At 42.1% G+C, this 14793-nt stretch overlaps 1 protein-coding gene across 4 annotated transcripts in view; it reads left to right on the forward strand.

Annotated features, from left to right (window-relative positions):
• Positions 1 to 9247: 9247 nt before the first annotated feature.
• XPA (XPA, DNA damage recognition and repair factor) overlaps positions 9248 to 14793 on the forward strand; it is a 36686-nt gene continuing 31140 nt past the window's right edge. For 2 of the 4 annotated variants that reach the window (XR_003681199.2, XR_003681198.2), the window contains exons 1-2: positions 9248 to 9500; positions 13831 to 13941. Coding sequence is in view for 2 of the 4 variants with exons in the window: in XM_028493783.2 (XP_028349584.1) it covers positions 9329 to 9500; positions 13831 to 13941 (283 nt within the window). In the remaining 2 variants the exon portion in view is untranslated. The remainder of the gene's footprint in view (positions 9501 to 13830; positions 13942 to 14793) is intronic. The other 2 variants (XM_028493783.2, XM_024126156.3) reach the window with 1 other exon arrangement.

Raw genomic sequence — 14793 nt, forward strand, 5'->3', positions numbered from 1 at the left:
GGCCTGCGCGTCCGGAGCCTGTGCTCCGCAACGGGAGAGGCCACAACAGAGGGAGGCCCGCATACCACAAAAAAAAAAAAAAAAAAAAAAAAAACTTTTAGTTCTTTCTGAAAAGAGGAAAAATTAAAACAAGTCATTTGTTTTAAGAAAAACAGTGTACGACATATTTATCTGTGGAAGTGAAGAAATTTCTGTACATTTAAAAGGCAAGTGCTCAACTGGCTCCATTGGTTTTCATGGCTAGCTTGGACCCCATGACAACTTGAATTTGCTGCCCTATAGGGTCTTTCGTATCTTCTCATCCCTGCTGTGTGGACCTCAGGTCAGACTTTCACCGTCTTGCCACTTGGGTCTTCAGCTCCCGAGATGAGGGGCCACTGGAGCTGGCCATGAGTGTAGTCCTGGGTCTTGTGGTCTGAGATAGGAAGAAATCCTGCCCAGTGAGGCTGCTATGAATTTCCAGTTAAGTGAGATGATAAAGGCCTGGCAGACCACATCGATGCCTCTGCCCAAGGAAGCCCTTTGGAGATGTAGTGCCTTGATCACGACTTTTCTGAATTGTCCTACCTCCCAACACTTTCTTCCCAGCCCTTCCCTCTCCATCCTGGCCACATGGACAGTGCTCTGATTCCTGGAGTATTGTCCAGAAGTGGGCACCAGCTTCAGATGTGGTCTGAACAGCTCAAATCAGCAGGACAAACGTCTCCCTCAGTTCAGACACCCTGCTCTTATTCTTGTCACCTCAGATCACATCACCTCTTTTCATCAGTCACATCACATGTTGGTCGCCACTGAGTTTATGAGACACCGAGACCTTCAGATTATTTTTTCAGGAACCCTTCTCAAGAGAGTTCTACCCCTGCCTTAACTGAAAATCATAGACAGTGAATGTTGAACATGGTCCTGGAGATCATCTAATGTCATCTCCCACATAGGCAGAAAGAGACCATTTCATCAGACACCCTGACAAAATTGTTGAACTGAAATGAGGAAGTTCACACTAACACACTTAGTACTGTTTTACTCACAGCTCCACCCCTCCAGGAATGGATCTTGATTTTGTAAAACAAACAAACAAAAAACCCCAAACGCATTAATCACCCTTTCTAGCTTAATCTCCTTCATAAGTTTGATTAGTACAATTTCTATATTTTCAGGTAGGTTAGTATCACATATTAGATATTCTGCTTACCAGAGTAACTCATTACCATTGTAGAAGACTAAGAAAATACAAAAAGCATGAGGAAAACAATTAAAAACTCTGGGATATCTACAGTATATAAAGAACACTTACAATTCAACAATAAAAAGGCAAATAATCCAATTTTAAAGCAGGCGAAGGGCTTGAATAGACGTTTCTCCAAAGAAGATATACAAATGGCCAATATGCACATGAAAAGATACTCAACATAATTAATCTTTAAGGAAATGCAAATCAAGACCACTATGAGAAACCACTTCATATCCACTAGGATGTATAGTAAAAAAGAAGATAATAAATATTGGCAAAGATGTGGAGAAATTGAAACCCCTATACATTGCTGGTAGGAATATGAAATAATGCAGTCACGTTGGAAAAACAGTCTGGCAATTCCTCAGACTAGTAAACGTAGAATTACCATATGACTGAGCAGTTCCACTCCTAGGTGTCTACTCAAGAGAAGTGGTAACACATAACCACACAAAAACTTGTAAACAGACATTCATAGTATCATTATTCATAATAGCCGAAAAGTAGAAACAACTCAATGTCTACCAGCTGATGAATGGATTAAATAAAATGTGGTATATCCATAAAATGGAATGTTATTTGGCAATTAAAAAGTGAAATATTGGTACATGCTGCAACATAGATGAACCTTGAAGACGTTATGCTAGGTGAAAGAAGCCAGACACAAAAGGTCACATATTGTATGATTCCATTCATATGAAATGTCCAAGACAGTCAAATTTATGGAAACAGAAAACAAATTAGTGGTTGCTTAGAACTGAGAGGCTTTGAGAGGACATCCGGAGTGACTGCTAATGGGTATGGTGCTTGTTTCTGGGGTGATGAGAATGTTCTAAAATAGATGGTGGTGATAGTTGCATAACTCTGTGAATATACTGAAAATGATTTGATTGCACACTTTAAATGGGTAAATTGTATGGTATATGAATTAAATCTTAATAAAGCTGTATGACACTGCCTTTTGTGAGTGCTTTGTGGAACCTCTCTGAGATGTGTTCTGCCTGACTCATGGTGGATGCAGCGTCTCTCAGCAGCCTTGGCTGGATAGGTGTCCACCTTGGGCTAGCTCCTCTGATGGTCCCTGGATGCAGAGGGATTCTGCCTTAAGAAGCTGAAGTGCATCTTGTATCATCCAGGGGAAATAAGGCAGCTGCATGATTATAATACAGGATGCAAGGTTGGAAGATGAGGGTGCTTTGGGGAGATGGAGGTGGAGGGTAATGGAGTAGCCTCAGAGAAGGGAAGAGGTTACTTCTAGCTGAAACATTGGGAAAAGGCTTCAAGGAGAGGGGAATAGTATTCTTTCAGATAAGATTGTGACAGATGGTGATGGATGTGATCAGAAAGAATCCAGATTAGCCTTGAAGCTCCTTGAGATGAGGACCATTAATTCATTGCTGTATTCCTGGTCCTCAGCACAGGACCTGGCTTGGAACACGGTGTCATGGTGTCATAAAGTTGCTGACTGAATGAATATATAAATGAAAGAATGAGTGAGTGAGTGTATGAACAAAAGAATTGCAGGGAGAGAAATAGTTCAGAAGCAAGAGGAATGCAGGACTGGCCTAGAAGATAGACCAGTTTGGCTAAAGCATAAAGTTCAATGAGGATTCACGGAAGGTAAGTCCCTGCAAAAGGCGGCTAAAACCAGATGATGGGGATTAGCTATAGACTTGGGGTCAAATGACTTTTGAGCAAATGGTTAAAGCTGTACTTCTTTTTTTTTTTTTTTTTTTTTTTTTTTTGCCACGCTACACAGCTTGTGGGATCTTAGTTCCGTGATCAGGGATTGAACCCGGGCCTTCGGCAGTGAAAGCGCACAGTGTCCTAACCACTGGACTGCCAGGGAATTCCTTAAAGTTGTACTTTAGAAAGATGCTGTAAGGCCAAGTGGAAGATGGGACAGAAGGTGTCAGCCTGGAGGCTGGGAGACCAGCTTAGAGGCTGGTCAGGCAAAAGATGATGGGGGCTAAACTAGGCCAGTAGTAGTGGGACCAGAGAAGGGATGGAAGCCAGAGACATTCAGCCAATTTCCAAACATTATAAAAACTGTAAAAGCAAGTGCATCTGGTGACAAACAGTTCACCTATTCAACAGAACTCCAACTAGTAGAGGAAGTACTTGCCAATAAAAAAGTTGGAATAAAAGTTGCAACCACACTTTTTATAAAGGTAATCGAAAGGAAAACAAAAACCCCAATTGGGGATAGTAAGAAAACAGGGAACCACAAAACTATGACCCCATTATGTAGATTGGAGTTCATCCATGTAATGAATGCGCCCTGGACCACATTCATCCTCCCTTGGCCCTATCTAAGACTGGCAATAATAACTCTCAGACCAGGCTTCAGACAAAGACAGCCCAGTCTATTTCAAGCCACTTGGTTAGCATGTAGGGTATTACAAGGATCTGGTTTCTGATCCCAGCTCTGCATTAACTCAGGCAGAACAAGTACTAGTGGAGAAGAGGAAGACATTCTAATTTCGAGACTTAAGAGTTTAGTGGTTGAGAATATTGATACTGGGGCTGGGCTGTGCCTGGTTGAACTCAGCTCTGTCACCTTGACCTTGAACAAGTTATTTAACATCTCTGTGCCTTAGTTATCTCATCTATAAACTGGCACTAGTGAATATACTCATTGAGTAGTTATGAAAATTAGATTAATTAATAAATTTTAAATGCTTAAAAACACCTACTATATTATATATTAAGCACCATGTAAGTGTTTACTATTATTATTATTTCAAAAAACACTGGCCAAAGCTAGACAACAATGGAGCAGGCTGTTCTGAAGTAGAGTGTTCCCTGTCACCACAGGTATATAAGCAGAGCTGAGGCGCTTGTCAGGTTCAGCTTTGGACACTGAGTTTTCGGTGCTGGTGAGACATCCGACTAGGTTTATTCAGTATTATTCATTCTATTTATTTAATTCCACAAACATTTAATGAGCAGCTACTCTGTGCCAGACATTGCGCTGGCGATACTGGGATGAACCAGACGGTGGTCCCAGCTCTCGAGGACCTGATAATCTAGTTAAGGACGGCAGGTAGGTATCACCTCTGGTGTGGAAGAGCCACAACACCAGCACACACGAGGTTCATAGGAGCCTGAGGAAGGAGACAGGCAAGTTTCCTGGAAGAAGCAGGAAGAAGCAAGGTCCCTTGGGCCACATTCAGGACCTGGGGAATGCAGAGTCAGGAAGATCTGCCCTTGCTGGTCAGTGGGTGACTGGATTTTGGCTTCCAGTGCTGATAATCATTTTTCCTAGGTCCTGTCCTTAGTTGAATGTTTGGACCCTCCTACTTCTTATGGCTTCTGGAAAGAAAATTTTTGTGAGTCTTTAAGATGTTTTCTAAATCCCTTTGCACACACATTTTATTGATCAAGCTTCCAATATGATGTTTTTGCCTCAATCCCTTTATCTTTTGGTTCAGGGAGGTTGAAATCTAAGTTTTTCCAGAAGGAGCGTCAATGACAGCCAAAAGAGACTGCATTTCCTGGTTACTAAATCAATACAGCTTAGGTCTACAGGATCGGGCTAATTTCTGTGTTGCTGCATCCTCGTCCCAGACAGTTTCCCCCCTTGGCATGCTCCTTACCACAGATGTTCTCCCATTGTGAATTTATGCCAACGATGTTCAAAGTAACCACATTAAGGGGGTAAAGCCCCAGGAATCAGGGGAAATAAAGTAAAAAAGAAAGCCACACACGTACTATTTACTAGATAATAAAGACAAATATGTTCACATCCTGTCATCTCAGGCATGAATAACCCCAGAAATGCTCTCAGAGAGGAGGCCCTGTCAGGAAACACTGCCAAGTTTCTCATTCCCCTTCCTGGCTTCCATTCTTACCTGCCTGCTCTTTTTCAGCCTCGTTAAGGGCTTTCAGTTCTTCCTGTGCTTTGTTAATTACCCCTCTTTCAGCCAGGATCACAGTTGGTCTGGGAGGTGAGAGGTACAAAGCAGGAAGATAGATGTAGTTGCAGGTTTTTCCCGACACTGTGAATGGGAAGAGACAAGAACACACCCACTGGTCTATTCTCCTTGCCTGTTTTCTGTTTGTGCCCCCACCAAGATGACTCATGCCCCTGTGCTCCAGGCAAGCCCTGCAGCCTCTGTCACTGTGTGGGACACACAGATCAGGGCATGTACTCCTCTTTTCTCTAAAGGAGGAGTCTCCGTTTATCTTGGTTGAGGCCTCAGCTAACAATTCAGACCCAAGTACACGAAACTTGCTAGCAAAGGTCAGGAAGCCCAAGGAGAGGGAGTTACCAGTAAGAGGAAATCCAACAGTTTGTCAAGAGTTAACAAAATACCAGGGCTGGTGCAGCATCTGAGCTATGGTCCATGTCCTTCAATATTCAAGCTTGGAATGCTTTTCTGGCGAGGAGTTTCTAGTGGCTAATTGTCAAAATTTACGTTGGGGGAGAATTGTTACCTTGTTCTACGGAAATATTGCACAGCCTTAGATGCTCCTAGAGCTGTGTAGAGTCTAGAGGGGTCATTTAAGGGTGCTGGCTCTCAAAGTTTGCTGCCCATTAGAATCATGGGGGTGGGGGAGAGGTTGCTTTATAAAATCCTAATGCCCAGATCCCACCTCTGACCAATGATATCAAACTCTGTTTGTGGTTTTTAAACTCCCCAGGTGCTTCCAACGTGCAGCCAAGTTTGAGAACCTGTGGGCCAGACCCTTACTATTGGATCTGTGGTTCGTGGAGCTGCAGCCCCATCAGGGAGCTCACTAGAGATGCATATTCTCGAGTCCCACCATGGACCTACTGAATGAGACTGCTCATTTTAACAATCACCATGTGACTTGTATGTGCATTACAATTTGAGAAGCAGTTACTTTTCTTCAAACATTGGGCAGTTGGCAACAATGGGCCCAAATTCTGTCTACCCACTGGAGCTGTGCAGTAGCTTTTCCCTTAGCGGGGCCCTCACACTCCAGTTTGCCAGAGCCCCACACCTGGATGGATTCATTAACTTCCATTACCTTCCTGGGCCCAGTTAGAATTGGAATTTTTAAAAACCTTATTATAAAATAAAATTTACCATTAGTAACACATAGTACATCCACAATGTTGTGAAGCCGTTACAACAGAACATTTTCATTACCCCAAAAGGAAGTCCCATACTTATTAAGCAGTCGCTTCTCATTTCCCTCTCCCCTCAGTCCCTGGCAACCACTAATTTGCTTTTTTGTTACTATAGGTTTGCTTATTTCAAATGTTTCATATAAAAGAAATGTATAATGTTTTCTTTCTTAAAAAATAAATTTATTTATTTATTTATTTTGGGCTGTGTTGGGTCTTCGTTGCTGTGCACGGGCTTTCCCTAATTGTGGCGAGCAGGGGCTACTCTTCGTTGTGGTGCGCGGGCTTCTCATTGTGGTGCCTTCTCTTGTTGAGGAGCACAGTCTGTAGGTGCGGGGGCTTCAGTAGTTGTGACACGTGGGCTCTAATGCACAGGCTCAGTAGTTGTGGCACACAGGCTTAGTTGCTCTGAGGCATGTGGGATCTTCCAGGACCAGGGATCAAACCCGTGTCCCCTTCATTTGCAAGTGGATTCTTAAGCACTGTGCCACCAGGGAAGTCCCTATAATGTTTTCAAGGTTCATCCATGTTGTAGCATGTGTCAGTACTTCCTTTTTACGGCTGAATTATATTCCTTGTTTGGATATGCCACATTTTGTTTATCCATTCATCATTTGATGGACATTTGGGTAGTTCCAGTCTTTTGGTTATTGTTAATAGTGCTGCTATGAACATTTGTATGCAAGTTTTTGTTTGAACACCTGTTTTCAACCTTTGAGGACTTGAATTCTACCTGGGAGTGAAATTGCTGACTTATATGGTAATTCTATATGTTTAACTTTTTGGAGAATAGCCAAACTGTTTGCCATGGGCAGCATTGTTTTACATTCCCACTAGCAATGTATGAGGATTCCAATTTCTCCACATCCTTGCCAACACTTGTTATTTTCTGTTTTTTTTTTCCTCTTAATTCTAATCATAGTAATGGGTGTGAAACGGTATCACACTTCACTTTTGATCTGATGCTTTTCATTTGCATTTCACTAATGATGAATTCTTTTCATGTGCTTGTTTGGCCACTTGTATATCTTCTTTAGAAAAATATCAATTTAAGTCTTTAGCTCATTTAAGAACTGTTATTTGCCTTTTTGTTATTTAGTCGTAAGAGTTCCCTTTTCAGATACAGGTATCCCTCGCTTTTCAAGTTTGCTTTATCTCAATTTGCTTTTACGAAAGACCTTCATTAGTACCTGTTTTCGCTAACAGAAAGAAATGTGAAGAGGATTTCGCTTTCAGGAAAAAAGGGGAAAAGCAAAAATAGTGTTCGAGTTTGTTTTGCTTGAGGCAGTATAGAGGCAGCGTGCTTTGAGAGAATGACACCACCAAGCTCCTTCCTGGGGAACTACCCTCAGCATCTTAGCATCCAGCTGCCATAGCTTTGAACTGTGTCTGTGAGCATCTGTGCTTTATCTCGATTTATTTTGTGCACGTGCATTCGTTAGTAAGATGTGTCCTAAGGTAATTGCTTCTTTGCTTTATGCCATTTTGGCTTAGAAAAGGTTTCTTAGGAATGCTCTACTTTTGGATAGGGAACATGGAAACCTGCATATGATTTCTAAATATTTTCTCCCATTCTGTGAGTTGTCTTTTCATTTTCTTCGTAGTGTCCTTTGATGAACAAAAGTTTTCAATTTTGATGAAGTTAAATTTCTCTAATTTTTTCTTTTCTTGCTCGTGCTTTAGGTGTCATATAGAATTTGAGATTTTATCACCTGGACAAGATCAATGGATGGGGAGCAAGAAGAATCTGAGGAGAAAGGGAGTAGGGATGGTTTGACGTCTCTGTCTCCAGTTCAACCAGAAGAGCTCAGCATTTCTCTGCTTTATATAAGGTCCTCCAGTTTAAATATACATATATTTGATAGATTAGAACCACTAGTTTGTGCTTCTCAAACTTTTATCATTGAATATTAGTGGGAAACCTCAGTGTGCCAGCTTGCTCTAAAAACTAGTCCCAAATGGTATATGTAGTAATTAGAACTTAATGTTTTCCGACTTCAGTTAAGTTTTATTTGTAATAAAGAAAAAGCATACATTTTTAGAAAATCATGCAGTGTTTCTTTTGCTTCATTTGCCACACGTTTGGGAAGTCAGGATTTGGCCCAAATCCAAACCCACTGTCTACCTGGTGGCAGCTCATCCACACTGAAGAAATATTCCAAGGAAGAGACAGCCGAGCTCAAGCATACCAGCCTTGGGAACCTGGTGCTGCATTTGCCTGATGTCACAGCAAGTGAGAGTTTAAACCCAGGTGCTCTCATTTCGAATCTAAGACACTGTCCCCCTAGGCCAGGTGTTGTAAGTAGTCAGACCAATCATCTATTGATCTCTCTTGATTGGTACTACTGTTACTACTAGCTGCCATTTTATTTTATTATTTCATTTTACATTTTTTGGCTGTGCTGCTGGCATGCGGGATCTTAGTTCCCCAACTAGGTTTGGAACTCGCGCCCCCTGCATTGGAAGCACGGAATCTTAACCTCTGGACTGCAAGGGAAGTCCTGCCATCATTTCTGAAAGCTTTCTATGTGCCAGGCATTGTGCTGAAAGGCTACATCTAATCTTCCCAACAACCATGGAAGTGGTTCCGTAATTATCCTCATTTTACTACTGAAGAAACTGAACTCAGGTTAAATAACTTGCTGCAGTCACGAGATGGCAAGTGTCAGAGATAGGATTTAATCCAAGTCTGACTCCAAAGTCCATATTCTGAACCACCAAGAGAAACTATTATTTTAGAGATGACCATCACCGATCTCTGCCACGGCTCTCCCCCTGGGTTACAAGCCGGCCAGTATTCCCCGCGCCGACGCGTGCGCAGACTCCGCCCGCCGCCCCTCCCTTTCCCACGTGCCTCTCAAATTGCGCAGGCGCTCTCCTTGTCGGAGGCTGAACCGTGGAGCAGGTGCGGAGGCGGTGCCGGCGGGGCCTTGGGCACGCTTCGGGGCGCCAAGGCGCGTGCGCGGGACTAGAGCCACAGTCTTTGGGGGAGCGCGGAGATGGCGGCTGCCGTGGGAGCTTCGTCTGAGCCGGCGGTTTCAGACCAGCCGGCGGAGCTGTCTGCCGCGGTGCGGGCGAGCATCGAGCGGAAGCGGCAGCGGGCGCTGATGCTGCGCCAGGCCCGGCTGGCGGCCCGACCTTACCCGGCGACGGCGGCTGCGGCTACCGGAGGTTTGGGCCCGGGCGGCGCCTGCCCCTTCTCTTTCCTTGCGGACCAGGGGCAGCGTCTTGGGTGTGGCGTGCACTCCCTTCGCGTTTCCGCGCAGACCCTCCCGCAGTCCCAGGTGCGGGGGGTGGGGGTGGGATCCGCTCAGCGGGCCTTGTCACAGCGGGCTGTCGGAGACCACAGGGCGGCTCCAGACTCCCAGCCCTGACCTTTCCTCCCTGCTCCTGGGCGGTCCTTAACTTGGGAATGCAGCCGCCCTCGCCGTCGGGAAATGCCAGCCAGTGCCTCAGCTCTCCCTTTCTGCAGCTTCCACCGGTCCCAGGGGTGGTTTTTGTGTAAAGCTTTTAGACCTTGTAACACATTTAACTAGTGGTCCTGCACCAGTTTCCTTCAGTCATCCATTTAACACAGGGTGATTGAATGCATATTCCGTAACCGGCAGAGTGCTTGCTCCGTGCTGGGAGCAAACAGACGTTAGCTGCTGCCTTCGTGAGGCTAACAGAGTGGCACCTGTTGTGCTTCACGTTTTTCAAATTGGCTGATTTGATTCTCACAGCTAACCTGTGAGAAAATAATTAGGACAGGGTTTGGTATCCGTGTTTTACTGAGGTGGTAACTGAGGATCAGAAAAGGAAAGGGGGTTTGCACAGGTCCATCCCAGTAAGTGCAAAGGCTAATCAGGACTAGAACTCGGGTCATCTGACCCTGGGTTCAGGGCCTTTCCTTGCTCACCAGCTGCCTCTGCTATACTAGGCATCTCTCTCACCCATAGGAAGAAAGGCTGTTACTCTTGTTTGGATTTCGTCTTTCCCTTTTCTTAGGGCAGCCCTTGGCGGCTTATTTGTCTCTTTGCCTATCATGTATGTGTCTATCATGTATGTGTCTATCATGTAATTCTCCAGTGGGGTCAACTAATAATTTTCCTCAGGGAAATACAGTTTGGTTGACATGTGGTTCTTCAGGACCACCTCTATAATGTGAAGCACAAGTGTTCCTAAACCTATATCCATACTGTGTGAGCAGTTGAGCACGGTCAGAGCTGTGTCATCCACTACCCTTTTTCATCAGCCAGAAGTAAGGAAGAGTGAAAAGAGCGAGCTGCGTGTCTTGATATTCATACTGACACTGGATCTGCAAATTGCAACCAGTTTTAATGGTTCTGGTCTCATCCTTTCTGTTTTATAGTGGTTTTCTTTTATTCCTTTCCCAACTTGAGGCATTCTAGGGTCAGGACAAAAAGTTGTCCATCTGCATTGATTAATTCATATTCATTATTCCATAAAGGTTTCTAGATCTGTAGTAAAAGGCCGTGGAACACGGGTGCAAAATAGAGCATAAAGTGGTATTAAACTAAACGTCTGATAATGGAAAGCAAGGTAGCATGAATATTTTGTTAGATTTCTTAGGTATTTGCCGAAGAACTGAACTGTGTTGCAGCATTGTATACAACGTGCTGTGCTTCAAGAGTTAGGTAGGTGCTGAGATTTTTAATCTTTGTAGTACTTTTATTTCAATGTACTGTACAGTTTTCATTTTCTGTGTGTGCTGTGACATGCCATGAAAAAGACTGAGAAGAACTTGCTTAGAATGTGTTGCTAAGAGTAGTGCTAAGGGCCTGGGGAAAAAACTAGGCATAGCAATAGAGAGAAATTGGGCTTTGTTTTTGGCATGATTTACCATTGTTCAGGATCCTGCTCAGGTTATGGTCTTGATTACTCCAGCTTCCCTTCTTAATTCCTACTGCACTCATGAATGATCATTCTAATCATTCGCTACACTATTCATGAAATCAAAATCATACTCTGATACATTCATTGATTTCTATCCAGTCAGTAAATATTCATGGAATGCTTAACTATTTTTCAGAATTACGGAGATAAAAGCAGTCAGTCTAATGAAGGGATGTAGAGAGATGAACAGACAATGTAGTAGAATATGAGAATTGCTGTTAACAGTAGAAACAGGCTTATACTCTAATTCCTTTATTTAATAAATTGAGGCCAGAGAAGGGGAGTTTAGGCTTAAGCAAGATAATACCTACTAAATTTGTCTTAAAAAATTAGTTATAACATTCATACATTAATGTAAAATGCACTCATCTGAATTTTACCTATGTGAATACTCATGTCAATACCACAGCAATCAGTATACTGTACAGACACTTCCAGAACCTTAGAAGTTTCCCTAATGGCACTTCTTAGTCAACCATTCACCCTCAGAAGTAACTATCATTCTGACCATTTGATTAGTACTGTCTGTTTTTGAACATCATATAAATGGAATCATACAGTAACTGGCTTCTTTTGCTCAACGTAATACCTGAGAGATTCATCCGTGTTGTTGCATGTGTTGGTAGTCTGTTCATTTATATGTTCTATAGTACTCTTTTATGTTGTTATACCGTAGTTTTTCCATTTTCCTTTTGATGGAAATTTGGGTTGTTTCCAGTTTGGGGCTATTATGAGGAAAACGTGTGAGCATTTTTGATATGTCTTATGGTAGACATATGCACTCATTTCTATTGTGTATATGCCTAGAGATGGAATTCTGGGTTATAGGGGAGATGTATATTTTAACTTTAGTAGGCATTGCCGAACAATGATTATATCAATTTAAAATCTTAACCAGCCACGTATGATAGTCCCAGGTGCTCCACATCCTCATCATCTGGTATTGTCAGTCTTTTTCATTTTGAGTATTCTGGTGGGAATGGTGATATTTCATTATGGTTTTAATTTGTATTTTCCTAATTACTTATGATGATGAGACCTTTTTCATGTGGTTACTAGCTATTTGCATATCTTCATTTGTGAAGTTTCTCTTCAGGTCTTTTCCCTTTTTTTAAGTTGGGCTATTTGTCTTTTACTGGTTTACAGAATTTCATTATGTATTCTGGATGAGTCTTTTGTCAGATATACATATTGCAAATAGCTTCTCCCGATTTGTATCTTGTCTTTTTACTCTCATAATGGTGTCTTTTGATGAATAGAGGTTCTTAGTTTTAATCAAGTTCAATTAGCAGTTTTTCTCTTATGGTTAATACGTTTGTGTCATGTTTAAGAAGTTTTTGGCTACCTCAGGTTCATGGAGTTAATCTCCAATGTTCTCTTCTAGAAGCTTTATTGTTTTACCTTTTACCCTTTACTTTCAAGACTGTGATCCATTTAAAAATTGTTTTGTGTATATTGTATGAGGTAGAGTCAAAGTTCATTTATTGAAACGACCATCTTTTTTTAAAAAAATTAATTTATTTATTTTTGGCTGTGTTGGGTCTTCGTTTCTGTGCGAGGGCTTTCTCTAGTTGTGGCAAGCGGGGGCCACTCTTCATCGTGGTGCGCGGGCCTCTCACTATCGCGGCCTCTCTTGTTGCGGAGCACAGGCTCCAGATGCGAAGGCTCAGTAATTGTGGCTCATGGGCCCAGTTGCTCTGCGGCATGTGGGATCTTCCCACACCAGGGCGTGAACCCGCGTCCCCTGCATTGGCAGGCAGATTCTCAACCACTGCGCCACCAGGGAAGCCCAAAACGACCATCTTTTCCTCACTGTTTTGTAGTACGTTTGTCATAAATCCTAGCATCATTTATTGAAAATATTATCTTTTTCTCACTGAATTGCGTTGGAGCCTTTGCTGTAAGTTAAGTGACCAAATATGTGTAGGTCTGTTTCAGGACTCTCTCTTCTACTATCAATACATTGGTCCCTTTGTTTTAGTACTATACTGTCATAATTACTGAAGCTTTGTAGTAAGTCTTTAAATCTGGTAGTGTAAATCCTCCAGTTTTGTTTAGGATTATCTTGGCTATTGTGTGTTCTTTGTATTTACATATAAATGTTAGATCAGCTTGTCAGCTCCCATTACTCCTTCCCCTCCCGCGCGTGCGCGCGCACACACACGCACGCGCACACACACACACACACGTGCGTTCCCAAGCCCCCGCCACTGCTGGAGTTTTGAATGGAATCACATTGAATCTTTAGGTAAATCTGGGGAGAATTGACTTAGATTTCTCTTAGTGGTGTTTTCAGTATAGAGGTTTTACACATCTGTTCCTAGGTATTCTTTCTTAATTCTAATTGTAGATTCTTTTGGATATTCTGTATACATAATCACATCATCTGTGAATACTGTTGTACTTCTTTCCAGCCTTTATGCCTGTCTTGTTTTCTTGCCGTAGTACAGTGGCTGGGACCTTCATTATAATGTTGAATAGAAGTGGTAATAGTGGACATCCTTGTCTTGTTTGATATATATTAAATTTAAAAAGTTCCTGTTTATGCACAAGGGAACATAAGGGCTTACCTAGTTCATTTGTTGACCACTCTTACTTTTTGTAGGCATGGCTAATGTAAAAGCAGCCCCGAAGATAATTGACACACAAGGAGGCTTCATTCTGGAAGAGGAGGAGGAAGAAGAACATACAATTGGAAAAGTTGTTCATCAACCAGGTAAAGTGTGTTTTCAGAAAATAGATACCTAAGTTGGTCATTTTGAGAAACATGCATAATTCTTTGCAAAGTGATGCTAGAAAATGCCACATTTAGTCTAGTCACTGAGCAGGTTGGCTTTATAAGAGTGATAAAATTTGGCAGTTTTGCTAGTAGATTAAAAATGAAACAAATTTGGCAATGATTCATTTAACATCTGGTTTGTGTACTTAGGATTGATGCTCTCTGTTTTATGATAGGCAGGCTGATTGAATAAATACTTAAAAGTATCTTGATAGGCTGAAATGAGGGACTTGAATGCAAGAGATAAAATTTAGGTCTTTTCTTTATGTTTAGAGGAAAAAAAGTGGTCTGTAAAGTACAAAATAGGTCTGGCATAAAAAGAATAATAAAATAACTATTATCTAAGGTTAAAGTTTTGGTAAATCACATATATCTATATCCATCCATCCTCTGCATGAGGGTACTTTCACACTCTTTGAAAATGATAGTTTTACTTGATCATAAGTTTGAAGCCAGTAGTGGAATATAACAGCTTAAAAAAGCTATTCCAGTTTTGGTTGTAGCATTAGAAGTGTTGTGTATTCATCAAGGTAGGTAATAATCCTCTTCTCTGCTGTGTGTGTCTAAACTATTGTTTTCAGAAGCTGACACCTCAAGGATTAAAATAGTTATTTTCAGTTTGGGTGCCTTTTTTTTTTTAACATCTTTATTGGAGTATAATTGCTTTACAATGGTGTGTTAGTTTCTGCTTTATAACAAAGTGAATCAGCTATGCGTATGCATATATCCCTATATCTCCTCCCTCTTGTGTCTCCCTCCCACCCTCCCTATCCCACCCCTCTAGGTGGT

This window comes from Physeter macrocephalus, chromosome 9 (genome assembly GCF_002837175.3).
Source record: "Physeter macrocephalus isolate SW-GA chromosome 9, ASM283717v5, whole genome shotgun sequence".
NCBI lineage: Eukaryota > Metazoa > Chordata > Mammalia > Artiodactyla > Physeteridae > Physeter > Physeter macrocephalus.